This window comes from Gordionus sp. m RMFG-2023, chromosome 2, assembly GCF_954871325.1.
Source record: "Gordionus sp. m RMFG-2023 chromosome 2, tfGorSpeb1-WG-v2, whole genome shotgun sequence".
Classification (NCBI taxonomy): domain Eukaryota; kingdom Metazoa; phylum Nematomorpha; class Gordioida; order Chordodea; family Parachordodidae; genus Gordionus; species Gordionus sp. m RMFG-2023.
The window spans coordinates 19,007,308-19,034,197 of NC_088776.1; the positions used below are offsets into that span (position 1 = coordinate 19,007,308).

The following is a 26,890-nucleotide window of genomic DNA, read 5'->3' on the forward strand; positions in this document are numbered from 1 at the left end:
TATAGTAATTCTGATGGCACTTATAAAAAAATGGCACTTTGTCATAAATCTTGGGGTGAGTAAGTTGAGGCGCCCCACGGTATGATCGACATCTAAAAGGTTCTGAGTTTTGTTGGTTAAACAAATTCCGTATTTGGTTTTATAGTAACTTTCAAAAGTTTCGTGAGTGATAGTATTGGATTCTTTTATAGCTTGATTATCAATATTTTCGAGTTCCATCTTGTTTGCTACATCTGTAATTTTAAAATGTTACTTTTGTGAAATTTAAAATAAATTTCATCATTTCAGAAAAAGATAAAACTGAATTAATTATCCAATCCTTCCCTGAGCTATGATTCCTGCATTCCTAATTGTTTAAAAATATTATTAAATTATTCTCTATGTCTATGCTAACAAATCTAATAAATAAAATGAGTTCAGGCAAGGGTCAATATTCATGAAGGATCTCAGACAAATTGAGTTGTGCTAATATAAAAAATTTTGTGATTCAAACCAAACCTATAAATAAATAAATCCTTTCATATAAATATCCGATACACTGGTCTAGCAGGATATTTGTAGTAAGCACAAATTTTGAAAATATTATCCATAAGATATCTAATAAGTTATATTTAACGTTTACACTAATGACAATTTAATAGAATTTGGATTGAAACCTTAGTTAGAAGATAATATTTAATTGTTTTGCAGTATCAAATACAATTAGCTTATACTTAATTTGTCAAGATGTAAAATTCTAATATAAGGTATACTCTAACAAGTCCAGTAACCACGTAGATATAATGATTAAATATTTTTATAAAACCTGTTTGAATTTTTGAATCCATTTTTGTGGTCACGTTTTCCAGAACTTTGTTCATGCTATTAGTGACATCTTCACCTATAGTATTTTCTGAGATTTGAGGTTGGGATTTAGAAAGATTGGAAGTCGCATAATTAGCATTATTCGGAAAAGGACTGAGAGGGGTCATGCTCGTGAGTATTTCAGCGACAAAAAAATACATTGGTCGATCAAAATGCCTGTATATTGGGGTAACCACTGAATCCATAAAACTAATTTATTTATAATTAAAAAATTTATGTTTACAAATAAATATTTTGTGTTATAATATAAAGAAATTGGGGCAATGTAATGTAATTTCTCAAAAGTGATTTTTATTTATGGAAAAAATATGAAAATTAAATTTATTGATTTAAATGTAATTCAAATCCATTTCCAAAATTTTATAAAATAGATAGCTGATTATTATATTTTATTAATTTAAAAATTCTTGTTGGTTTAATTATATCCCGGAAATTGAGTCTAAAAATTTTTAAGGCAATCCATCATTTTTTTAAAATGTTATTTTATAAAATTGTTTAATATCTATTTCATCCTTCGTTTCCATATGGTCTAGATTTTAATATTATATTTTAAAACTTTATCAATGTTTGCTAATAATCGTAGCTAATGAGCAAGTATAACTTATCTTAAAATCAAACTTAAATCAGCAGGTATTTCATCATCTAATTATTATTTCAATATTATTATTAATTGCCTTCTTTTAGTTGCAAAAATTTGATATTTCTTGAGACATATAACAAATCAATTCCTTGTTAATCATAATTACATTATTTCACACTACTCCTTTCCTATTTCCTCTAGTTTATGAGTTGATTTTCGTTTTTGGAACATTTATTTTCAGTCCTACAAGGACACTTGAGAAGGACTTTAGTTGAAATGTTTACTTGAGAAATATCATCTGCAAAGAACAGATTGGAGATAATTTTTCTGGGTATCTTAAGACTGCTAGAGGGTAAAAGTGTAACCAAAATACATTTAGATTCAAAAAGATTCATTCCTTGTGTAGTCTATGAATATATAAGGTGCCAGTTTGTCCCTGTAGGGCGATGTTGAAATTCCAAATTATCGGATAAGTTGACGACTAACCAAACTTATCGAGTATTTATAGTTTAAATCGATAATAATATATTTTTCTGAGATATCATAATATCGTAAAATATGATACATATCTTTTCTATGAGTGCTGTGGATAGAACCTTAATATGAATCTTTAGATGTGGATTTGCTTTATGCAATTTAGACTCTTCCTAAACCCAGTTAGTTTGATTCATATGAAGTATTGGATCTACTATGGGGGTATGTGAGTAAAGAATAGATATGTAGATAAAAGATTTTTAAAAGGTGAAGACATTTTACTTTTAATTTAAAGTAAATAAATCCCAAAATAAAATATTTCAGATGAAAATTAAATAACAAATCTATATTAGTGATCATTATACTTACTCTTCCATCATCAATTCTTTTTTCTCAGTAATATAATTCGTTAACAAATAATAATTTACTCCTTTTTATTAAATTCGAATGGAGGCCGGTTAGAGTCTTTTAAATCAACAACTGATTCGCTATCTTTGGCGAACACATAATCCATATAATTAAAATCGATCCAATTATATTTTTCCATTTCTTGATCAGATTCATCTAATGATAAATAATTATATAAATAAATAATATGTATAATATGCCAAAGAATATTAAAATTACATGTACGACACAATGATATTAATACTTGTCACCTTAATTATAATGATTAATTATCTTCAAATTTGTTAAAAAAGATATAAACCAATTTTATTTTAATTTTTTTATTTATTAAACGGTTATTAACATAATCACTAAAAAATAATTTAATTGATAATGGGAATTAGTTGCCCTTTGAAGACAATGAGGATGGAAAGCTTCTGATTTGTTATGAATGTACGATTCATTTTTCTCCTGATAAGTAGTTAAAATGAGTCATTCCAAGTCAAATAGATCAAAAACATGTATTTAGGACGACTCTTCCAATTTGTACTAAATTTGGTAAACAAGCTAAGGTTCATGTAACCTATATTCTGGAAAAACTTCCGGTTGATATACTTTTGAAGATATTAGAGGTAGAAACATAAAAATAAATTTTTAATGAGTGTCAATTGAACACTACACAATTGTAAATAGATCCATTCCATGATGAATAGACCAGGAGAGATTCATAACCCCCATATTTATGAAACTTCATGATGGTTATGTAAAGCCCTGCTTATATAATTATCAAAGTTTAAAAACTCTGGCTAAAACTTATCCAGAGTTATGGGCTATCATGGTCTAATGCGATCTCGGTTTTAACAATCCCAAATTACTCAATAAATATTTAGTTCAAATGTATAAATTATATAACACTCTGCAGTCCTAAAATAAGCCCAATCTGGGTCAGAATTAAATTTTTTGTTTTACAAGGTTAGCCCATATTTAAGAAAAACATTTTGGGCTCAAATCGAGTTTAACAACACTACTGTGATCCTATGATTTTATTGACATTCTATTTTATTGTGGTTTTGGATGTTCAGTATTTTACTATGTCCCTGAGAGTTGAATGGTTTATGTTTAAAGCTTTAAAATCTTTGTTGATGAGCTAAAAGTCGAATTTCACCAGATGTTGCTTTCTAGTACCATTAAAATTAGAATTTATATTAAAATGGTTAAAGTAGTTGTATGGAACATGGGTAAAATAAATTTACAAATATGAAATAATCGAAGATGGTCAAGCATTGAACGGGAGCAGTCTAGTGGCCAAACATGTTTGAAATCTATTTTATAAAAAACAACCCTTCCAGATTATCAAAATATATTAAATTTTGCATTGTATATCATTAACAATCATATATATTAGGTCATAAAATAAAATTAAAAAATTATATATTTTGAAAATTTAAGCATATATGGGTGGCCGAAGCAATAGATATATATAATAAATATTTATTAATGTATGGCAAAAAAATCCCTTTGAATATTAATAAAACACGCAATTTGTTGAAATTATCGAATCGTATCAAAAATGTGGGTTACATTTTTTGGCTGTTTTAACAGGAAAATAAAAAATATGGGTAGTAGTTAATAAAATAAATGTATAAATTTTTACTAAGGTATGGGGAAAAAAATTGCATATTAAAAAAATATTCAATTTGTGGAAATTATCGAATTTATAAAAAATGTGGATTTAATTTTTAAGCTGCTTTAAACGGGAAAATAAAAATTATATACCCCTACCTAATAACCATCATGATACCCGATAAAAATAATTAAATATAGTACCTTAAAATAAACTTAATTACTCAAATATTTCTTAAGCCAAATAAAAATTTATATACCGATAATTGTTATAAGAATATTGTAAGGAGCCGACACCATATCAAATATAATATTTTTGGTAGTTATTCTCAGCACTTTATGGAAGATATATTCGTGGAAATTTATTAATTTGGTCAACTGTGATTCTTCTAAAATTACATCGTCACTAATTAGCCTTTTTGTGATAACTATTTCTCCTGCCCGAGTGTATAATGGGAATACTGGAATCTTTGAACAAGAAATAATTGGATTAGTTATGTGTAAATAATATTTTAAAATTTGATAAAGGGTAAATTAGAGGTGGGCACTTAAGGACTATCATTATGAAAACGGCAGATATATTAATTAAACCCTATGTCAGGCCTTTATCATACATGACTAATAGATCAACCAAAAACCAAGTTCTACATCAAGGTCATAAAAAAATAGTGATGGTCAGATGCCGTTTTACTTAAGAATAACTAAAATATGAATCCATTTAAGTATAATACCGCAATCCCTTCACCTGCCCCTGTAGAGCAGGTTTTTTTTAGCGTAGCTAATGCTGTATTAACTGCCAAGCATTCCTGTCTATCAGGAAAAAATTTTGAAAATTGTTATTAAAAATTAATAAGAAAATTTTTTTATAAATAAAAATATTTATTTATTCGCTATACATTGTATTTATAATTATATTATCAAAGTAAAACTATATAATTTCTTAACATGCCTAATATACTGTGTTAAAAATATAAGGTATTTATTTATTTAAAAAAAAATTTATCATAAAATTCTGAATGAATGTGAACGCGCCTTTTTTAAAAGTGAACGTGTTTGATTTTTGTCAATGAACGTTGAACACGTTCAATTTTTTTAGAAATGTTTACAACACTAGTAAATAATTTTGAACCTTTAAAACAGGTTAAAACCGTCTTGTAAACAAACTTTTTAGAATTATGCAGCACATTTTTTAAATGTTATCACTACAATTAAAATTTTTTGATGATGCTCTTCTGTAAAATTATATTTATAAGGAGAAATATACATATAATTGATAGAAATGTAAAAAATATCTTTAAAAAGTTTACCGATCATTAATCATCTTTGCATGCTAATCTTTAACTTAAAAAAATATTGGCGGTCATTATAAAAAATATTCCTTACAAAATATCTTTTACAGAGCACCCTAAAATGAATGGTGTGATATTTTAAATTAATATTAAAGGCAAATAATTTTGATAATTTAGATGAAAATTAATAGGAAATTGTTAAATTGTCATTTCAAATATAATTTTACCACGATTAATATTATCTTTAAAAAACCAAAAATAGCGATTATAATGAGTACCATATAATGAATACTGTGCTATTTATTAATACCATAGGCAGATAATTTTGATTAATTAAATGAAGATCAAAATAAAAAATTATATGAATCCCATATAAAGAAACATTAAAAGAATTTAATATCGCTCATAAAAAGGAGGGATCAATAATTGGAAATGCATTTTTAAATTACCAATGGTATCGGGTTACGTGTAAGTATAGCCAGTGTTTTTGGATAATTTTCTGGATGATAGAGCCTTCTTTTGTGTGTATTGAGAATTTTGGGTGTGGGAACATTCAAATGCATGTCCATGGCGTAGAGATAACATTTTTGTTGAGCAACAGGGATAGCCGATTTTAAGCTTTGAGCAATCTTAATGAATCAATCAATACAAGATGCAAATTTTTCTGTATGATTACACCGATTTTTAAATATCGGTATTATGCGGGGAAAAAAATCTAAAATTAAAATAACTCCGTCTTAACATTAATTAATTCTAAATCTTAAAGTATAAATAAATCAAAGATTACTATTTAACATTGGTGTTAAAATTTAAGAAATAGTTTATATGATTTGGGGGTTTATGGCAAGTACATAATTTCGAAGTGTTAGATTTCCATTTATGAAAAATCGATATATAAATATTAAAATATATATCTATAAATATTTCAAAATAATGGGTATTTCAGATATGTTAATTAAAAAGCTACCTTTTTAAAGTATAGTTGCTTTCGTTTTGTGGATCCAGGTAATGGTGTCCCGTCAGGGACAGTTTCCGCCAACTCTTCCCTTTCGATTACGTAACTTTCTTTGGTAAGAGGCAAAAGGTGGTCGTCTAATTCGCCTGTAATCATAATCAAATAAAATTAAGGAAAAACTAATTTAATAATGAAAACATAAGTGAGATTCAGGAAGTGTTATAAAAGACCAAAAAATTTGTACAACTTTAACATCATGAATATCTATATAAATAAAAACTTTTTATAAAGAACTGAAGGATGAAGAATCAACTCTTTTTAAGTCAAATAATACATTACATTCTTTGTTAATATAGGGTTTTGTCACGATAGCAACTATTCAAATATTGAGCCACAGATAATATTTTTAAAATTCTCTTAATTATATATTATCTATATAAAAAATAATAAATTTAATGTTTGAGAACACTTCAATATGCCAACTTGGGTAGCTGGCACCGTCAAATAGCAAAATATAAATATCAGTCAAAACTAATGCTGTAATGTAACGTCAAAAATAAACGTTACCTCTTTTAAAGAAAGGAAACGCTATTCTTCACCTTCTTCCAGAGATGAGGATTAACGAGTTTCCTTTTTGAAGTATAGGTAATCAAAACGTTACTTTAAATTCTTTCTTAAAAAATATGGAAAAAAAAATATTTTATTTATTTTTTAAATTTTATAAATAATTTAGGCCGAGTTTTAATTCAGATTAACCACCAAATTCCTTTATTATAAATTTTAACGAGATTGTTAATCTAATTAATTTTCATCAATAAAGAAAAATAAAGGTACAAATTCTACACTTTGTAAGGGTGTCCCTATTTTAACCTCATTTGTGGAATAAACATGGGCAGACTTCAAACTGTGTGGCCATTTTTAAGGAAAGATTGAAAGATACCTGATTAAACCGATTATAACAAGATAGAACTCTTTTTATAACTCCGTGAAATTAATAGATTGTATTATTAAGGGGAATGGCCACAAATTTGACGAATATTATGATAAATCCGAATTACAGAGATTTTCAGAAAATGGCAAGGTTAGTGTTAATTAAAAATTATGATATGTATATATATGATTTTATAATTTATGGAACCTGTAACTATTCTTTCGATTTTAGAGCGAAGAATAAATGCATTTGGGATATTTCACTCCCACGATAATTATAATATTAAAACTTTAAAAAATGTCTTTAAATATTTAGTTTTGTAAGCCATTTATTAAGGCAATCCTGCAAGACATAGAAAGGTATACAGTTAAATATTGTTTATAATTTATATTTCGATTATATATTTTCAATAGATTCGAGCGCATCTATAAAGACGAATGTATACTATCAACAATAATTCATTCACTCTGGATAAAATAAGAGGTCAAGGAAGGAGGAAAGCTTAAATTACTTTAGGTTTGAGAAAGATCTTGACAAAAAAATCAGACTTGAAGACCACAATTTCATTAAAGATTATTCTTTAATTTTTAATATATTCCAACAATTAAGTTTTTTTTATTAAATATAATACATACTCCCCCCTCCCACCCTATCCTCTGAGCCAGATGAACATTGTTTATAATAGCAAAATCCATGTAAAGCACTAAGCGTTCTTGTTTATCTGATCAAAATTTTGAAAATCAATTGTTAAAAATAAATAAAATTATTATAAAAATATCTTATAACTAGTACTAGTAACGGGCATTCATTTTTTCAAAGTAAAGAGTAATGCTGCTTTTTTGAAGTAACGTTTACAGCACTAGTCATAACTCATTATTAATAATATATATCAAAAGTAAAACCGTTTACCAGACCTTTCTAATGGTTCTGTTCAGGGAAAAAAGTTTAATACAAGTTTAGTTTGTATACCTAGTTATCACATGACAAAATCGCATACCATGACATCGCCTACATGTAGTGTTGTTAAATGGCTGGATTATTTTTAAAAATGGCCAACTCAATATTTTAGCCAAAAAGTATAGTGCAAGCTTCGAGCCAAACCTTTTTATCATCTATGAGCAATCTCCAGGCTTGATAATATTTTTTGGCTAAAATATTGGGTTAGCTATTTTAAAAAATCGAGCTGCTTAACAAGACTACCTACATGAATAGATTTATTTTTTAAATATAGTGCATTCTAATAGAGTTCCAATATAGAAAATATATTCATTAAATTAAAATAATAATATATAATTAAATTGTATTTTTTATTGGAAAATAACATAATAAAATAAACAATATAATATCCACAAACCAGCTTGGTGAAGCATTTCGCAGCATTTGAGAGCGGTTGCCATTTGGGCCGTTTTAACGCAGTCCATTGCTTGGCCCATGATAGGCATCTTAAGGACAGAATTTATGGGAAGCTTCAAGGTCGTTTGATATTTATAAATTGTAGGCATGGGTTTTTGTAGGATGCTTTCAGATTTTTCATCTTTGGGTTGAGAGGAAGTGCTAGGTTTCATTTGAATCTCGATCTTCCTGGTTTTGCAATGAGGGTGAAATTTGGTGAAAGCATCACTAGGAAGTCTGGAGCAATACCTATGTGTTTATAAGAATAAATGATAATAAATGTGTCTAATTTAAAAGGATGATAACCTGAGCGCTTTATAGATTAGTGCATAAGAGGAAAAATGTAATTTTGGACAATAAATGGATATGCAATTAGATGATAAATTTTAAATCTTTACCAGTTGACAAGGGCGATTGCTGAAGTCATGGTAACTCTTGGTTTTCCTTCCCCAAACTCTGGTTGATAAGGGGGGAGCAATTCGTCTAATTTATGAAATTTAATGCTTTCCTCCTCAGCTGGACCACTTCTGTTGTTGCAATTTTTCGAGAGAGACTATTAAATATTTTAAAACATTTTGATTTAAAGATTAGGGAGAAAAATTTTAATTTTTAAAAAAATATACAATTAAATGTATATTTATCAAAAAATTAATGTGTAACAAACAGGGACCTGAACCTTTATTTATAACGGTTCAAGTTTGATTTACGGTTCAGCATGCAAAAAATTATAATGGTTACAGTTCAATTATGGTTCAGAAAAAATTTATAAAGTTTCGGTTTGGTTCAGCTAATTGTAAAGGTTTATAAAGGTTCATTATGGTTAGAAATTTTTACTAAATTACTTTTATTGAAGCAACACCATCATATGATTCTAATTATAAATATTATTTATTAAAATTATTGCCATCACTTAAATGAAATTGTGTAAGGGGAAACGCAAGTACTATAAGAGCAAGTTTATAAAATTTTGGACATTCATATTTTTTTTGATTCACAATATATATATAAACTGATGACTTTTTAAATTAATTAAATGCAACTAAATCAAAAATTGGTTATTTAGATATTTTGTATAAGATAATAGGAATGCTCTAATACTATATGAAGCAGACAAAAAATTGTGGAAATTTAAGTCATAGTAAAAAATTAATACATACATCTTATGGATATTAAACAAACATTTTGACCATTTAATAATTATAAATAACGACGTAGATATGGTAATATGTAATATACCACAAGAAAAGGAATGCAATAAAAGGTAAAATTATTTATTTTATTTTGGCTGAAACTAGTTTAACTTTTTTATAAAGGTTACTCCTTCAAAAAATAATTGAATCGTTTTGGTTATGGTTCAGATATGGGTGTCAAATCGACCAAAAAACGAGATTTTCGGCCGACCATCTCAAAAATGAATGAAACTTGGGATGCTAGTTATTTACGTTGTAAATGTTAATAAAATCAAAATTTTAGAGTGCTAGCTCAACCAGATCCAAAGATATACGCCTTCAAAGTCGAAAATCGTGAATGCGTGATTTCATTAAATCTTGTTTTTTTTTAAAAAATACTTAAGTTAAAGTTACAAATTATATGTCATTTTATAGCCCTTAAAATTTTACGTTGGAAAATATTTTAAAAAAATCAACAAATTTTAACATTGTTAGGAAGATATTTTTTGGGTGTTAATATTCACTAAAAATGTTTATTACCTTTATATTAAACGATTTAATAAAAGATCTCAATAGCCATTTTTGTTTCTTTAATTTTATTTGAATTTTTATTATTTTTATAAATAAAAAAATTATAGATATATTAATTTTCTTTTATAATATATAATTTTTATTAAAAATATGAAAGTAGTGTGATTAAAATTAAAAAATCAATTGAGTATAACCAAGAATGATGTCCTGGTGCGATATGTAAGCAGGCAACCCATACAGATATTATTTTATTGACGCGATATTGTAAAATAAACATATTTTAAAATTTTATATTCAAAACCATTATAATTTTGCGCTTATTAATAGAAATTCCTAAGGCTTGTAGATTTATTTCATTGTTGTGGATCTACTATCGTTATTATTTGAAAATAACGATTTTATCAGCTTATTTTATTTTTTTATTCCAACATCGCTACCAATCAATCATCATATATTTCAAAACTTAACAATTTTTACAACCAAATGAATTTAAGATAATTTGTGATTTCTTTAAAAATTATGCATTTATAATCCAAGACACTGTTCAAGGATTCCACTGGAATAATAATCAAGCCACTTTCCATCCTATGATAGCATATTATAATAAGGGCAATATAGAAAACCTGAATTATATGGTAATATCAGAGTCACTTCAACATAATGTTATTGCAGTACATTTATACCAGACTAAAATGATAAAATTTTTGATCAATCAATTCAGCAAAAATCCAAACAAAATATATTAGTGCTCTGATGGATCAGCTGCGCAATATAAAAACAGAATATTTTTTATAAATCCGTGTTATCATGAATCAGATTTTGGTGTAGCAGCTGAATGGCATTTTTCAGCTACAGTCCATGGAAAAGGTCCATGTGACGGCCTTGACGGAACATTAAAAAGATTAGCAGCACGTTCAAGCCTTCAGCGCATCAGTTCTGGACACATTTTAACGCCAGTTGATTTATATCAATTTTCAAAACAAAACATGCCATCAGTAAATTTTACATATATAACCAACGAACAATAAATTTACAAGAGATTAAACTACAAGAAAGATTCAATTTAGCTCGTCCCATTCCAGAAACTCGGGAAATACATGCTGTATTTCCTTTGAGTTTAAGTAAACTTAAATAAAAAATATATTCATATGCAGAGGACTTTCAAATTAACAATATCTCAAATGCCGATAATTTGTCTTTTGCGTAACATGTGTTTATGACGATTTTTGGTTAAGTACTAAAATAGAATGAAATTACTGAGGAGATACATATTTCCTTTTTACATCCCCATGGACCATCACCATCCTTCTTTTACACATTTGCGGAAAAGATATGGTTACCCATTGATCAAATAATAACAATAGTAGATCCTATTACAGTGACAGGACATACCTACAAATTATCGTCTCAATAAATTCTATTAATGAGCACAAAATGGGATAAGATTAAAACAAGCGGTATTTATTTTTACATTGTTAGTGTATAAAATTTTAAAATATGTTTATTACAATATAGTTTCAATAAAATAATATCTGTATGGGCTGTGTGCTTACATATCGCCCCAGTACATCATTTTTGTTTTACTCAATTAATTTTTTAATTTTAATCATATTATTATTCATATTTTTATTAAAAATTATATTATAAAAGAAAATTAATATAACGCCATCTATATTGCATTTTTTATTTATAAAAATTCAAAAAAAATTGAAAAAACAAAAATGGCTATCGAGATTTTTTATTAAATCGTTTAATATAAAGGTAATAAACATTTTTAGTGAATATTAACACCCAAAAATACTCCCTTCCTAACAATGTTAATTTTTTAATTTTTTTTAATATTTTCCAACGTAAAATTTAAAGGGCTATAAAATGATATATAATTTATAACTCTATCTTAAATATTTTTTAAAATAATAAGATTTAATGAAATCACGCACTTCGCGATTTTGGACTTTGAAGGCGTATATCTTTGGATCTTGTTGAGCTAGCACTCTAAAATTTTGATTTTATTAACATTTAAAACATAAATAACTAACATGCCAAGTTTCATCCATTTTTGAGATGGTCGGCCGAATCGCTGGTCGATTTGTCATGGAATTACCCATATTTATAAAGCGGTTTAGCAGTTCATTCTAGTTCACTCTGGGTCCTTGGTAATAAATATAAAAAATAATTATTAGAGGAGTAAACAGCTATATACTAGATAATAAAAAATAAGGTAATATTGTATTAGACTTGTACAAAGCAATGAAGTAAAAATAAAGCTCATGAGGTAAATCCAGGGCTTCAAACCGTTAAATATAGCGGTTCAGCTTTCAGTTTAAAAATTTATAAAGGTTTTGTTCCATTTCGGTTTCTTTTTGAAGAAATTCATATCGATTTGGTTCGGTTTAGAATTAATAACGGTTCTTTTCGGTTTAAAATCTTTTTAATATATATTTTTTTTACTTAATTTACCGTGAGGATTATTTCATATCTAATTAACTTGTAATTTGCCTAATCTCTATTAAATTGAGTATATAAAGTAAAAACAATAAACTTGGCATATAGATTGATATGGAGATAATGGCGATTTAATTGTGAAAAAAATTCTAATTTGAAAACAAATCCCGAATTTAAATTGCCAACAATGAAAATTAAAATTTCAATTGGTTAATAATTTCAAATTATTTTCAAATGAACGGGTTTAAACCTATTCAAAAATATTTATAATGGTTGGGTTCGCTTTTTATAACGGTTCAGTTACGGTTCCGAAAATTATAACGGTTCGTTCCGGTTAGGTTCTAAGTCCTGGATAAATCTAATATGTTCTCTCAAATAGATTTAGATAGAAGTATTTAGGCAAAATTCAAGCATAAAAAATTAACATAAACAATTGCATATCATGGTAATTAGCTTGACCAAATAACAATATAATACAACTGTAGATAAATCTTTGTCACACACTTTAAAATTTTTTATAATAAATTTGGATTCACTAATTTAAGGAATAACTAATTTTTCTATATTTTTGCTAGGTTAAGTATTTTACCATTTATTACTCTAATAAGATTAACAATATAATATTTAACTAAATATGGTAGATAGTTTTGTCACACACTTTAAAAATTTTTTTAAAGGTTATATATAATAAATTTGGATTCGTTAAAATTAGTTTTATATTTAAGGGATAACTAATTTTTCTTATATGTTTTTGCCAGGTTAAGTGTTTTACCAATTATTTATTTTATTTTGCTTTAAAATAAAAAAATATTTACAGTTTCGATTTTAGAATAATCCCGCAAATCTGCAAAAAGAGTTTTTCTAAAAGCGTCAGCAACCATGAGCAAAAAATGGGAATTCTCAGCACGAGCTCTGCCCTTGGATTGAACGTAGGAACGAAAATTTTGGGGTAAATCGAAACGAATTACCAAGTTACACCTAATTCAAGGAAACATATTTTATAAGTTTTAGGTAAAGGTTTGATTGAGTCAAGTAATAATAATTAAAGGAGCAATAAGAAGTCCTATACATGAATGTGATATTAAGCAATAAATGAAAAGACTTTATATAAGGCTTCATTTATAGTTGACGCAATAAACCTATAGAGTTTATAAATCTTTTAATGATACTGACTAATACTTAATTCATAACTTCGTCAGCTGCTATAAAGTCTCATCATGTCCATTATAAATAAGGCCATAGGCATATTCCTGCAATACTTATTAAATGAAACAACGAATTAAACGTAGTGATAAAAAAATTAACAGTTTTATAAGACATATACCGTCACTTTATTAGGATAAATTTAACAAACTTGGGTATATCGATGCCTTCTTCGATGACTTTGGTTCCTATAAGTATATTTAATTCACCACGTCTAAACTTTGTGAGCACATCTTGTTGGGATTTGTGTAACATAAAAGCAGCCTCGCACATTTTCTTCTGGCTTTGCATTCCGTGACCTATTATGTAACCTGATCTAAAATTATTAATAGATTAATTTGAGAATTAATAGTTTGGAGATATATATTATACAAATAATAAGCATGTTTATTTAATAACCTTATACCTGAAATAAACGGTTAAATCGATTGTCTCAGGATATAATGAATAATGAGAATTTAATTTTAACTCATTATAAAGAATAAATGTAATGTTAAAACCATATAAAAAATATAATAATTTCAATCACTAAGTACTAGATGGGTAAATTTTATAGGAAATATTAATGTCTCACTATATTAATATAATGTTCTCTTAGAAATTAAGTTTATCATAGAGCGTAATTATAACTTGATAAAGGATAGTTTGTGACTAAGTTTAGCGACGGTGTTGAGAAACAAATTGAGTATTATAGCAGTGAACCGGGTTTCGACAAATATTATGGCCGTAAAGTTGTTTTTCTCTGTCAAAAGAAATATAACATATTGAGTAATAGTTATTATAATATAAAGATCGATGAAATAATTGAATTCTTTAAAAATACAATAAAACAATTTTCAGCACCTAATTAGCTAAGAAGAACCGCAAATTTAATTTAAAAATAGAGCATATAAATTAGCTAACTTTCTTTAGTTTTATTTTCTGTTTTATTATTTTTTTCGTCTGCATCGTCACAGGCATGAAGTTCAAGTATTTTAACCAAAGTTTGCAATTTAGAGGTGCTCAATAAAAGAAGTTCTTTCATAGATAGCGTATCATTAGTTATATGGTTTAGTTTTATAATTATATTGTTGACTATGGAGGCTATGTAAGAAAAAGCGTCCTTGATATCCAACTCTTCGCATCTAGCTTGCATTTTATGGAGATCCTTAGCTAGAATTTTGGAAGCCTAAATTTAATCATGTTGTAGATTATCAAGTGTAAATCAACTCGGTCCAAGAAAGAGTTAAATTATAAAATAAATCATTTTAAAATTATGTTGTCCAGACATACATATACATATTATCTTAGTTCGTTTTTATTTTTGGTGAGGGTATTTTGGTAAAACACTAGATATATAAATAAATGGCGAATTTTATTTTAATATTATATAAAAGAAAAAGTATATCTTAATTATTTGAAAAGGAACAAAGATAAAAATATATCAACTTCGTTTTTTTATAGCCAAAAACCATGATAATTTCACGATTAAAAGGTTATTTAAGATAATCTACTAATCAAAATAAATTTAGATAATATAATCAGAGTTGTTAGGAGAACGTTTAACTTCCAGCTGTAGAAGTAACTTTGCTACTTTTAAAATATGTGGCGGGAGCATATCACGCTACTTTTTTAGAATAGTTAAATCAAATCCAACTTCTAACTATACGCCAGATTTATTCATTTTAAAATATTTTGACCGCATTTTTACCCGCCGAGTCCCCACCCCCATTGTTTTAATTTGAATTGGTTCATAAATTAGTTACGAATTTTTTAATATGATTTTGTGAATTAATATATTCAATGCACTTGTCCACAGTGCAAGATATCTATATTTAAATTAATAACCAACTTAAGTTAATCAAGTTTCGGAATCATGTTTGTAATCCAAATTAAAATAGTTAATGGGGGGTGGGAGGGTAAAAATAAGGTCAAACATATTTTTTTTAAAACAAATCTGTCATGAAGTAATGAGTTTAAAAAATAAACCAATTCTTCGAACAATGGATAAAATAGCAAGTTAAAACGCTAGTCGTCATCACTACAAGACTTTGGAAGGTTATATGATGTTAATTGACATGCTAAAATCTTATTTAAAAGATAATAATTTTTCAAAATATTCAACAGATAATTAATATATCTGATAGAAGAGATGTATTAGTGGTTAAACAGAAGTTACATATATTTGTCATTCTATAACACAATTTCGTTTTTATCCGCAGATTGCAGCTCAACTCTTTACAAATCAATATTTACAGACTCTAAAATTGCTTCGATTGTAAACACTAAAAAAAGCACTGCAATTGCAAAAAAATAGTTTAAGACCATTTTAAAAGATTTATATGCCACATAATGCCGATAAAAAAGGGCATAATATTTTACCATTTGATATTGAATCAATAACAATGAAGTGATATAATGAGTTTAATAGATAAACAAATAAAGGTGAAGGAACTTTAAAAATTATGAATGGACATATTGTATGGGCAGATCTCATAAAAAATGTCCCTGCAGGATGACTTTCACTCGTTTTTTCTTTAAAACATCCTTCAATCATTTTTTGAAGACCAATTAGCAGAGGCCTATTTAGGTATGGTCCCACTGTATGTTATGACTTGATAAAATAAAAATACTTGAATCCAATGAAGTTGTAATAATCGGCTTATTATCAATTATGGAGGATATGATTGGCATAATAAAGCCTCAGAGCAAGGATTTTACGGGACGATTGTAAAATCTACGTTATTCAGACATTGACCAGATTGAAGCATACAAAGAGATAGCTCAAAAATAAAAACAATTATCCAATATATTGAGAAATTTCAATATTATATATAAATATCTAAAAGTCATTAAATGATATATTAAAGTTCGATAATTCTGGACGAATTGTAGATAACTATCAACTTGAATATAAAAATATCGTAATTTGTATTTTCAATTCCCTATTTAAATGCGTAGGAGAGAAAATTTAGTTTAATCAATAAATGTTGGCGATTAAATAGTTCTTCGCTAAATTTATTAGAAGCTGAATTAATGATAAGGCAAAATTTTCATAAGAATTGTGATTCGCAAAATTTATTTCTAAAGATAAGAATATTTAACTTTTTGATTTTATAAATATAAAAATGTTTAAATAAAGATGTTAAATTTGTAATTTGATTGAATAAATTCACGCGTTTGTCCCGCTATTTTAAATTTTTTATTATTTTAACTATTGAAAGTGCCACGAACTCAATTTTTAAAACTGGTCTCGGGTCTTGCAGATCTCTAATAGGTATCAAACATAATTGATTTATAAAACGGTTGTAGTAGAAAAGATTGCTATAAAGGAGATATAAAAGCCTTAAATTGACATTAGAAAAAAGATTAGATAGATAATAAAAATGAAATTTGCTAAAAATTATTATTAAAAAGTTTAACTATCGGGGTGGATTCAAGGGGCCAGACCTCACTTTTTATAAAAATTTCGGGCCGGAAAACATGTGCAAAAATTCATAACGAGCCAGGCTTTGCAGATCTCTATAATGGATGGATCATTTATATGTATTTTATTTCAATAAAAAAACGTTATCCTATTTAGAATGAGTTCTGGGACCGGAACTTCAAATAGAAGCAGAACAAACTGTTGTAAATCTGTTAAATACATTTTATAAAATTATAAGGGGTGCTTTTATGGAGAATTATTTATTTAAATTTTATTATCAAAGGAGAAAGTTGCATTAGAAGTCGGCATAAAAATCGAGTATAAAAAGAATTAAAAAATGTATAATTTAAAATGTAATTTATGATACTAAGAGCATTTGTTACTTTATAAATAAAAAAAAACTTTTTATAAAAATGCTTAGTTGGAATCACAAAATTATAAATTTAAAAAAAACAAGTAAAATGTTTGATTAGTTTTAAATCTATAAAGATTGATTGATACATGGATGGATTTCGAATTTTAAAATTATTAAATTAATTAGTTACGCGTGTTATAAATATATAATTTCTCTCAAATTTTATGAGAAAGGGGCAAATTTTTTATGAAACAGTAAACAATATAATGTTTTAACTTTTTAATATTCATTGTTTTATTGAATTAATTGTGTTTATTTAATTTTTCTGTTTATGAAAATCACAACCTTTATAAAAATTTTAATTTCATAATAGGCTCGACGCTGTAAGATTATCTGCGGATTAACTTTATGTTTGCAAAACTTTTATAGGCATTAAAAGTTTGGGGTGTTAAAGTTATAATTACGATACGAGTTGTATCATTAAGCGTGGGTTATTTTTCAAAAATTTTAATTTTAGCTATTTACCGCACCCACGAACAATTTTTTTTTAAATTTCAGTTATAAAAATATATATAGTTTATATAGCAAGATTATTTGTATCTTTTAATATATTTTTAACAAAATTCTATTGACGACGATTCTAATTAATTTTCTATTAGTTAAACCGAATTTTTTTAAATTTTGATATAAAAGAGGATTGTTTTAGTTGGAAATTAGAATTTTCGCTTTTGATTTTACCTTTCTAACTGAAATAGGCGAAGCATTTTTCTTTTCAGAGAAGATTTAGTCAATATAATTTGAATCCATCTTGTAAAAGACCTAAAGGGAGAACGAAAAGGTAAAATTAAACTAGTTTGCCAAAATCACCAAAAAGGTCGTCCTAGTATTAACAACCCATGATAAAAATCCACCTCAAATATCTTATAATAATTCATCCATAGCTAGCCCATCTTTGTTCCCTAATAAGGTGGAACATAGATGGCTGCCGGTGGAACATAGATGGCTGCCATGAGTCTTTTCCTAATATATAAATCTAAAATTAATGTAATATGTGACAACGATCAAATTTCATAATTTTGACTTCGATCTGAAAAATTGACTAAACATTGGATTAGCAAAAATCGCATTCCTTGGAAACGACACCGAACCAGCCACCGATTGAGATCAGGCGGCGGTGGGGCCTATATAATTTTTAGAATGCTGTTTAATTATATTTATATGATAAATTATTATTTAAATATTAACATTAATAAAATTAAAATATGAATTGTATTCTATTGCTATATATAATAGAATAGTGTATATCTTCATTTCTACATAATATTACATTTCCACAAACTATACATATTTATTATTTTTATGGATTTGCACCTTTTAAACCACCTACAATTATGAAATAACAACTCTCTCTACTAATCATAAATCAAGTTTGTCTGGAGGTACTTTGGAAATCTTATTTTGAAGAATGAAAATAAGAAAAGCACAATAATGCTTAAAATTGGGAAACAAAGATGAAGAAGAATCGGATAAACATAATCCATTTTCACAATAATTTATTTTAATTTTAGACTTATCTTTACTTATATATAATTTATATTTTAGTTATGAAATAAAATGTAAAAATATAAGTACAAGTAAACTTTTTAGGCACTTAGTTAATGTTCATAAAATATCAAAAAAAATTAATAATAATAAATCCATTCAAAATTTAAAAATGTTTTTAAAGCCACCACCAAGATGTAGCAACAATATATAAGATAAAAAATGACTCTTAGATTAGTATTATTGTTTATTATTTAAATTTTTAACTGGTTAAATTAATTTGATTAAGTTTCATTTTGAAAGTTCAAAACAACTAAATTTTTAGTTTGATTATCAGTTCTATTTTGAGATCTTTATAATTTATTAAATTAATTATGTAAAACTTTATTTTGAAAGTTAAAAAATAAATGAAATTTTTTAATTTGTTTCTTTCCAGCTCTAATTTATTTTTATTTTTTTTAAATATATTAAAATAAATATGAAACCCAATAGGGCGAAATTAGGGGAAAATAATTGTTTCTTACTAAATCTTTTTTTAAAAAGGGTCCAAAAATATATTTTGCAATAGCTGTGCTTTTTTAGTGTGTTTACAATGAAAATGTGAAGCAATTTTTTAGTTTGATTTGTAAAAGGCTGAGCTGCAATATGCTGATAAATAGCGAAAATTGTGTTATATAATGATAAACATATGTAACTTCTGCTTTGACAACTCTTTTATCTATATCTTTTAAATAAGATAAATGTAATTTTGTCTTAACATCTCGATTTCGCCCTCTTTAAAATCGGCTAAATAGAGCTGTTTAACAACATTACATTCACACATAAACATTGAAAATATTTTAAATGAGATTATTAGCTTTTGGAGAATAAAGAAAACAAAATAGGCTAAATATTCGTGAAGTTAGTTGTTTTTAAATAGAAAATATTGCTATTTTTATGGCAATGGTTCGAAGATAGATGGTAAATAAAAAATACAAATATCAGGATCAGATTGGTTTTTTATGAATATCAGATCGGAGAAAAATTTGCGGATCGGCATGGCTGTTAATCATTAAAAAATATGAAATTTCCATTTTAGAACAATATTTTTTTTTCTGTATAATTATAAAATTCTCATGATAAATATATCTCGAGGGTACGAAGTACGATCATAACGAGATCGTCAGTATGAAAAGGTGGTCTGATTTTCCACTGTAATACTATATTTTTTAAAATTTTCAGTGCTTGCAGATATATCAATTACCACTAAATAAAAAAATTAACTTTATAGACCAATTTTAATCCTTTTGTTATTTTTTATTTATTTATATTTTCCCGGCCTAAATGAATGATTTTTTAGGAGCGTTAATTTTTTTTATTTATTTAAAAAATACTAATTGTTTCTCAAAATTATTATTTTATAAATTAAAAACGTTAAAATGCTAAAGGGGGTCGCAAAAAAATTTTCTCCAGCAAAATATAAACTTTTACCAAACTTCTCTTGCAATTTGAAAATTATGGCTTTGCAACCAAAAAATTTATTTTTAGGATAATTTGATATTTTATTCAAAACAAATTATATATAATATTTCTTTTCTCCTATAGAAGATTGATTATGAGGGAAATTGAATAAATTTAAATCATAACATAAGTATAAGCATTTTAGGTCGGGCCCTCTGTAATTGATATTCTGATCTGACGAGTAATGGGTATAAATAATTTTACAAGAGCGGGTGAATTTGAGAATTTTGGGAAAAAATAAATAATATTTTATAAGTTTGAAATATATATAAAATAAAGAACTTATACCCAAACAATTAATTCATGAAATTTGGGCGGCAGATAATTATTTATAAGATTGGCGCGGAAATTTTTTTAAAACCCGTGGGCGGCTAGCAAGTTAAAAGATTTTTAAACAATGGGAGGTGGGCGGGCGAGCAAATTAAAAAATATTTAGAACAATGAGCGTTACAAAAAATTGAATTGTGTTAATAGGAACATTTAATTCAGAATAAAATCGTAGAAAGACAATTATTTGCATCTTCAAAAGCTTCAGCAGATAGTAAATTCATTTTAAACAATTACATGCATTTATCAATGTCAAGGACATAGATAATACTTGTGTTGTTATCTATTCTTATTGGAATGTTATTTTTTATTTACAAACTGATTAAAATAGATATAGTATTAAATTAACAGCATAAGAAAAAAAATATTAAGTAATATTATTTAGGTTTTATAATTTAAATCTATAATATTAAATAATTTACTACATTGAGATTAGAATAATCAAAATATAATATTTTTTCATATAAAATATCTAGTACAATTTAGTATTTTACAAGAAAAATTATTTTGGAAAAATCAAAGTCTTATTCTTTCACTATAATTGTATTAAAAATATTGATCTAACCATTTTTAAATAAAATCAGTGTGTGATTTAAACAGGGATCTTAATCTTGATTTGTATTAACCAACCCTACTAAAAATCAGCTCAATCTCAGTTAAGCGTTGAGGTACGAGTTAATTTATGCTTTTTTCAAAGTTGAGTAATATTTCAAAAAGTACCTAAAGCTGAGGTAAAAGAATTCGATTTAGTCATTTTATAGCCATCTAAAAATCATCAAAAACGGATAACTCTACCCCAACTATAGCTCTGAGTGATAATATTTATTCTTTCTTCTTGTAGATATAATTTCTCTGAAGAGAACGAATAGTTGCAGATTGTTATCCTTTTAGGAAAATACTATCAATAATTATTTATTATATGGCTAATAAATACTCGAGTCCTGCACGGACAGATCCAAAGTTCGGAAAGCGATTTTCCTGCTATCAGTAAGATTCGTATCTTACGTGATAAAAGCGTTTTCGCCCTCTGGTTGTGGATACAACAGAGCTACGCTAGGTTTTCCTCAAAAATCCATCAAACTGGTATAAGGGGAGAAAAATGAAGAGCCCTTCACACGTTTGTGGGCAAGCCGCACGTACTTGTACGTGCAACAGTCCGAGAACTGTTACTTAAACGTCTATAGGCTAATAGACAAAAAGAAATGGGCAAAACAAAAGCCTATACCCAAGAACTGCAAAAATAATTTAATTACTTTAAGGGTGGGTGGTGACTAATTTTAAGTTTAACATCTTTAATGTAAGCCTTGATAATTACTATCAATAATTGAGAATGTGTTCATATCAATTGAATTAGAAATGAAGGTAAAAAGAAAAGGTAATTTTTATTTATCACATTTTTGAATTATAATTTTGAGAGTAAGGAAAGGCTCCATGATATTCTTGCCTGGATGGTAGGCACAGATGTATTTCACGAAAAGATTATGTGATGTGTGTAGAATTTGTGTCTTAAGTAAGACCATAAAGATCTTAAACGCAATAGAGGTGAGAGCTATAGCCCTATAATCTCGAAAGTTGATGGGATTAGGGATCTTTGGAAAATTGCACATCATTGATAGGTTCCAATCTTTAGGAGTTATCCCAGAAGACCATACCTTATTAAAAATAATGGGCAGAAAACGTGGTATCACGTCTGATGCAGCTTTCAGTTGTTCCCCCATTATATTGTCCAGTCCAGGAGCTTTATGATTTTTCAGTTTCTTTATGGCAGCAGATATCTCAGCCAGTGTAAAATGGGACAGATTGAAAGGTAGTATATTGTTCCGGAAAAACTATCGTGGGTTTTCTAGATTCAAAGACATTCATTCTGTCCATAGGGACATTTGATCATCCTGAAAATATATAACTTTGCTGTTCTCTAACCATATCGATGGTAATTCTCAAAAAAAAAAAATTTTGATTTGCAGAAATTATTGAGTATGTTAAATAGTCTTCCTACTCTCATATCTTCATTAACCTCAAAGACATTCCTAGCTACAAAGATTCTTCTATCACTCCTTAAGGACCTCTGGATGGTTTTCCATAGTTCTCTATCAAAGTAATTTGTGCAGCGAAGCTCCTCACTCATCATTGAAGTTGTCATTGATATCCATTCATTCCTAATCGGGGCATTGTTATTTGTTAAGGCCCTGCTCACTTCCTGAATATCTTCTTTAAACATTAACCAGCATTCTTCAACCATTTTAGATAGGGTTATGTCCTCAAATCTAATGACCTTTTCACACAAATTATGGTTAAACCTATCTCTAATTTCTGGTATTTGTAGATTTCTAATATTTTGTCTACTAATTATATTTATTGGGAAGTTAATTTAATAATTTATTTGTAGAAGATCAGACTTCAATTATGTGATCCAGACCGTTTTTAGCAAGCTTTCAGTCTATGTCCTATCTCAAATCAATAATCTCACAGCCAAACGAAATTTTAGCTCATTAGAGTAATATTATTTATAAAAGGAATTTACTTATAAAAATAAACTTTTTTTTACCCTTTTTCACTGTTAAATAATTAGTTATTAATTAAGGACTTAATCAAAATAATGTTAAATTTTATATTTATAGGTAAGTCAATATTGAAAGGTTTTGTCATGCATTATCTAATAATTTCTTCATATTCATAAATTAGCGCGGGTAAATATTTTTCTCAAAAAATATCGCGAGTATATAATTAACATATAGATGGCGCTGAAAATGTTTTAATGCAAAAAAAAAAATTTTTATAGTTTAGAAACATATTAAGGCAATATAATTCATTTAAAAAGTAATGTGCATTTTTAAAAAAAATCCATATAAATATTTATTTTTAAAATATACCTAAAAACTTGTTCCAATCGATAAAAAAAAAGCTGTTTGTAATAAAACGTTTATATATAGCGCCATCTATACCTCTAATATTTTTTGGAAAAAAACACTAATTTTTAAAGAAGTTATCAGAAAATTAGCTGAAGTAGTAATTTTAAACTTTCAACTGGATATGAGATGATCATGCATAATTATCAATTATTGACTTTATAAATATAAAAAAAATATTAAAATTAATTTAGGTTTTAATTAAAAAATAATATTTAATGGCAAAAAAATGTGTAATTTAAATCACATTCTCTAAAAATAATAATTATCAAGCTAAAATTTCGAATATAACTTAAAAGAGGTCATCCAACAATTTACATATTCTTAGGGCATTATTTAAACTCAACAAAAAGATAATTTCAAACTTTTTATTAATTAAATTGTTTATCTATAAAATATATGAAATTAATTTATTTTTATTATAAGTATCTATGAATAATATATAAAAAAATATATAAGAATCATATCTCATTTCTAAAGACATTATTTGAACATATATTTTCTAATAGCAATACAAATTTTAGCCCTGAAATTTACCTTGGATATTCAAATTTCTTTGATTCCCAATATATAAAAACTGATAATTCTTTAGATTAATTAAATATAACTAAATCAAAAATTGGTTATTTAGATATTTTAAAATATATGAAATAGGAATGCTCTAATACTGCATGAGGAAGTTAAAAGATTGTGCATCAATTTAAGTTATAGTGAAAAATTAATATATACTTTTCTTATGGATATTATACAAATATTTTATCATTTAATAATTATAAATAATGTAGATATGGTAAAATATGCAATACACCACAAGGAAAAGAATGTAATAAAAGGTAAAATTATTTTTTTTATTTTGGCTAAAACTGGTTCAACTTAATATAACTTTTTTTATAAAGGTTCTTTTTACCCCTTTAAAAAATAATTATATTGATTCGGTTACAATTAAGATATAAGGTTTATAAAGGTTTAGCAGTTCATTCTGGTTGATTCCAGGTCCCTGAAATAAAGAAAAAAATGTGACAATATTATTTAATAGTTTTTGATTTTACTTTAAAAAAAATTAATCTCATTACTATATATATTGTAATTCATATATAAAAATAAACCAAATCATAATAAAGAAAAAATTTTTTTTAAATTTTATTTTGAAGCATGTAAAAATTATCTAATAAAATTCCTAAAATTTAGTCTACTGTGCATGTGGTGAAAACATATTAGACTATCACCTTACCATGTATGATTTAAAAAAATGTATACATAACTCTTATCAGTTTATGATTTTTAACTAAAGTGATAACTTATATTATTAATTTTTCATAAAACAGGAAATTTATTTTTATCTAAATCTGATAAACCAGAAATTTTATTTTTATCTACTGTATACATTTGTTATGCTTAAGATATCTGGAAAAATTAAAATATTTATTACCATTAATGCACACCAGGGGCCATACAATAATGCTATATTAATCAATTGTTTGAGTATAGTAATGTGAATGCACAATCTGTTCCTATGCTCCTCTTTATCATCGGCAGCAAATTCTTTGCCAAGATTATCCTTCAAGCCATAAAATACTAGTGTTTTGATACTAGAATTCAATAATGAAATAACATATTTATCCAACCATTGATGAAAAGGATGAGCCTTCAATTCAAATATATATATCATTTCTTTTGGTTTAGTGCTATATTTATATATGTCTTCATAATTTAGTGATGTTTCAACACTACTATTCATGACTAGTTCTAAATGTTTTACATTTTCACCAACTTTTGTATAATGGCATTTATTATTAATGACACTGGCAGTTAACCCAAGGATATGGGGCCTATGATTTGATTCACAGAATGTTTCATCCATCACCAATTCCATAATTTTTTTATAAGGATGATTTTTTATAGCATGATGGCATTCATCAAATACAATCAAATTTACTTTTGATAACTTTAAGAAGCCATGGTTTAATATATTTAGAAATATTTGAGCTGTCATGACCAATACCTTAAATTTTAATAATTAATATAAAATATGCTTGATCCAAACTTCATATTTTCTAAATTGTGATTCCCATTGATCTTCTTTCCAAAAATCAACTGACATTGAGCCAGTAAACTGGCCAACTTTAAGATCTGTATGTTCTCTTACATAATTTCCTTGTTGATAAACCAAAGGTACTATTAACAATTTTTTATATAATTGAATGCATAATTATACATACCAGAATTGACAATAAAAAATGTCCTCTTTCCACCTTCTTCCCATTTAATCCTAATATCTTTTGACTTTTCTTTAATCAGGAGTATTGCTATGTAGGTTTTGCCAGTTCCCGTATTTAAAAATGCTATAGTGTTTTTCTTTTTAGACTTGGATAACAATTCCAACTAGAGACAAGTATATTAAATAAACGTAATAAAATTTAATACTTGATATGATCTCGGAGTAAAATCCGTAGTAGAAAGATTTGGCTGGTGTTTTATGTCAGATTTCATTTGCCTGGTATCTATCATATTATTTAAAATTGGTGCGACATTATGCAAAATAATTTTAAAACATTGAAGAATTCAAATTTAAAATCGATTTAGAACACAAAAACAAAATAGAAATATTAATTTATTTTTAATTTCTGATGGTTATGCACTTATTAATAATATTTATAAGTTTATTGGTAACAAAAAAATATTATTCGTTATTTAATGCCTTATATATTAATGATGATATTATTATAAATATATAAAATAAAAATATTTATTTCTAAATGGATATTATCAAAATATAATCCATTTAACTAAACAAAGGGATGGGGTGGTTGAGTTAAGGGCCATTTTACTGTGTTTATCAAAATTAGTGGTGTATGGGGGTGGGGCAAAAAATATAAAATATTTTTGTAGGTATAAGTACTCTAGATGTGTGTATCCAGTTCTCTCTCAAGAAGACTCTATATTATAAAAAAAATCAAAGATATATTCATATCTTTGAAAATTAGATTTCCAGAGAATTTTTATGTAGCTTT

General features: G+C 26.5%; 1 protein-coding gene across 1 annotated transcript in view; it reads right to left on the reverse strand.

Moving 5' to 3' along the window:
• Nucleotides 1-26,419, reverse strand: part of LOC135925485 (endoribonuclease Dicer-like) — a 45,039-nt gene extending 18,620 nt beyond the window's left edge. Inside the window, exons 1-16 of the mRNA XM_065460835.1 lie at nt 26,304-26,419; nt 26,099-26,261; nt 25,924-26,054; nt 25,309-25,881; nt 14,747-15,011; nt 14,474-14,585; nt 13,995-14,159; nt 13,456-13,618; nt 8,894-9,048; nt 8,458-8,744; nt 6,185-6,318; nt 5,667-5,846; nt 4,189-4,396; nt 2,347-2,482; nt 806-1,053; nt 38-233 (exon numbers count right to left, since the gene is read on the reverse strand). Coding sequence (XP_065316907.1) covers nt 38-233; nt 806-1,053; nt 2,347-2,482; nt 4,189-4,396; nt 5,667-5,846; nt 6,185-6,318; nt 8,458-8,744; nt 8,894-9,048; nt 13,456-13,618; nt 13,995-14,159; nt 14,474-14,585; nt 14,747-15,011; nt 25,309-25,881; nt 25,924-26,054; nt 26,099-26,261; nt 26,304-26,387 — 3,200 coding nt within the window. The 5' untranslated portion in view covers nt 26,388-26,419. The remainder of the gene's footprint in view (nt 1-37; nt 234-805; nt 1,054-2,346; nt 2,483-4,188; nt 4,397-5,666; nt 5,847-6,184; nt 6,319-8,457; nt 8,745-8,893; nt 9,049-13,455; nt 13,619-13,994; nt 14,160-14,473; nt 14,586-14,746; nt 15,012-25,308; nt 25,882-25,923; nt 26,055-26,098; nt 26,262-26,303) is intronic.
• Nucleotides 26,420-26,890: the final 471 nt, after the last annotated feature.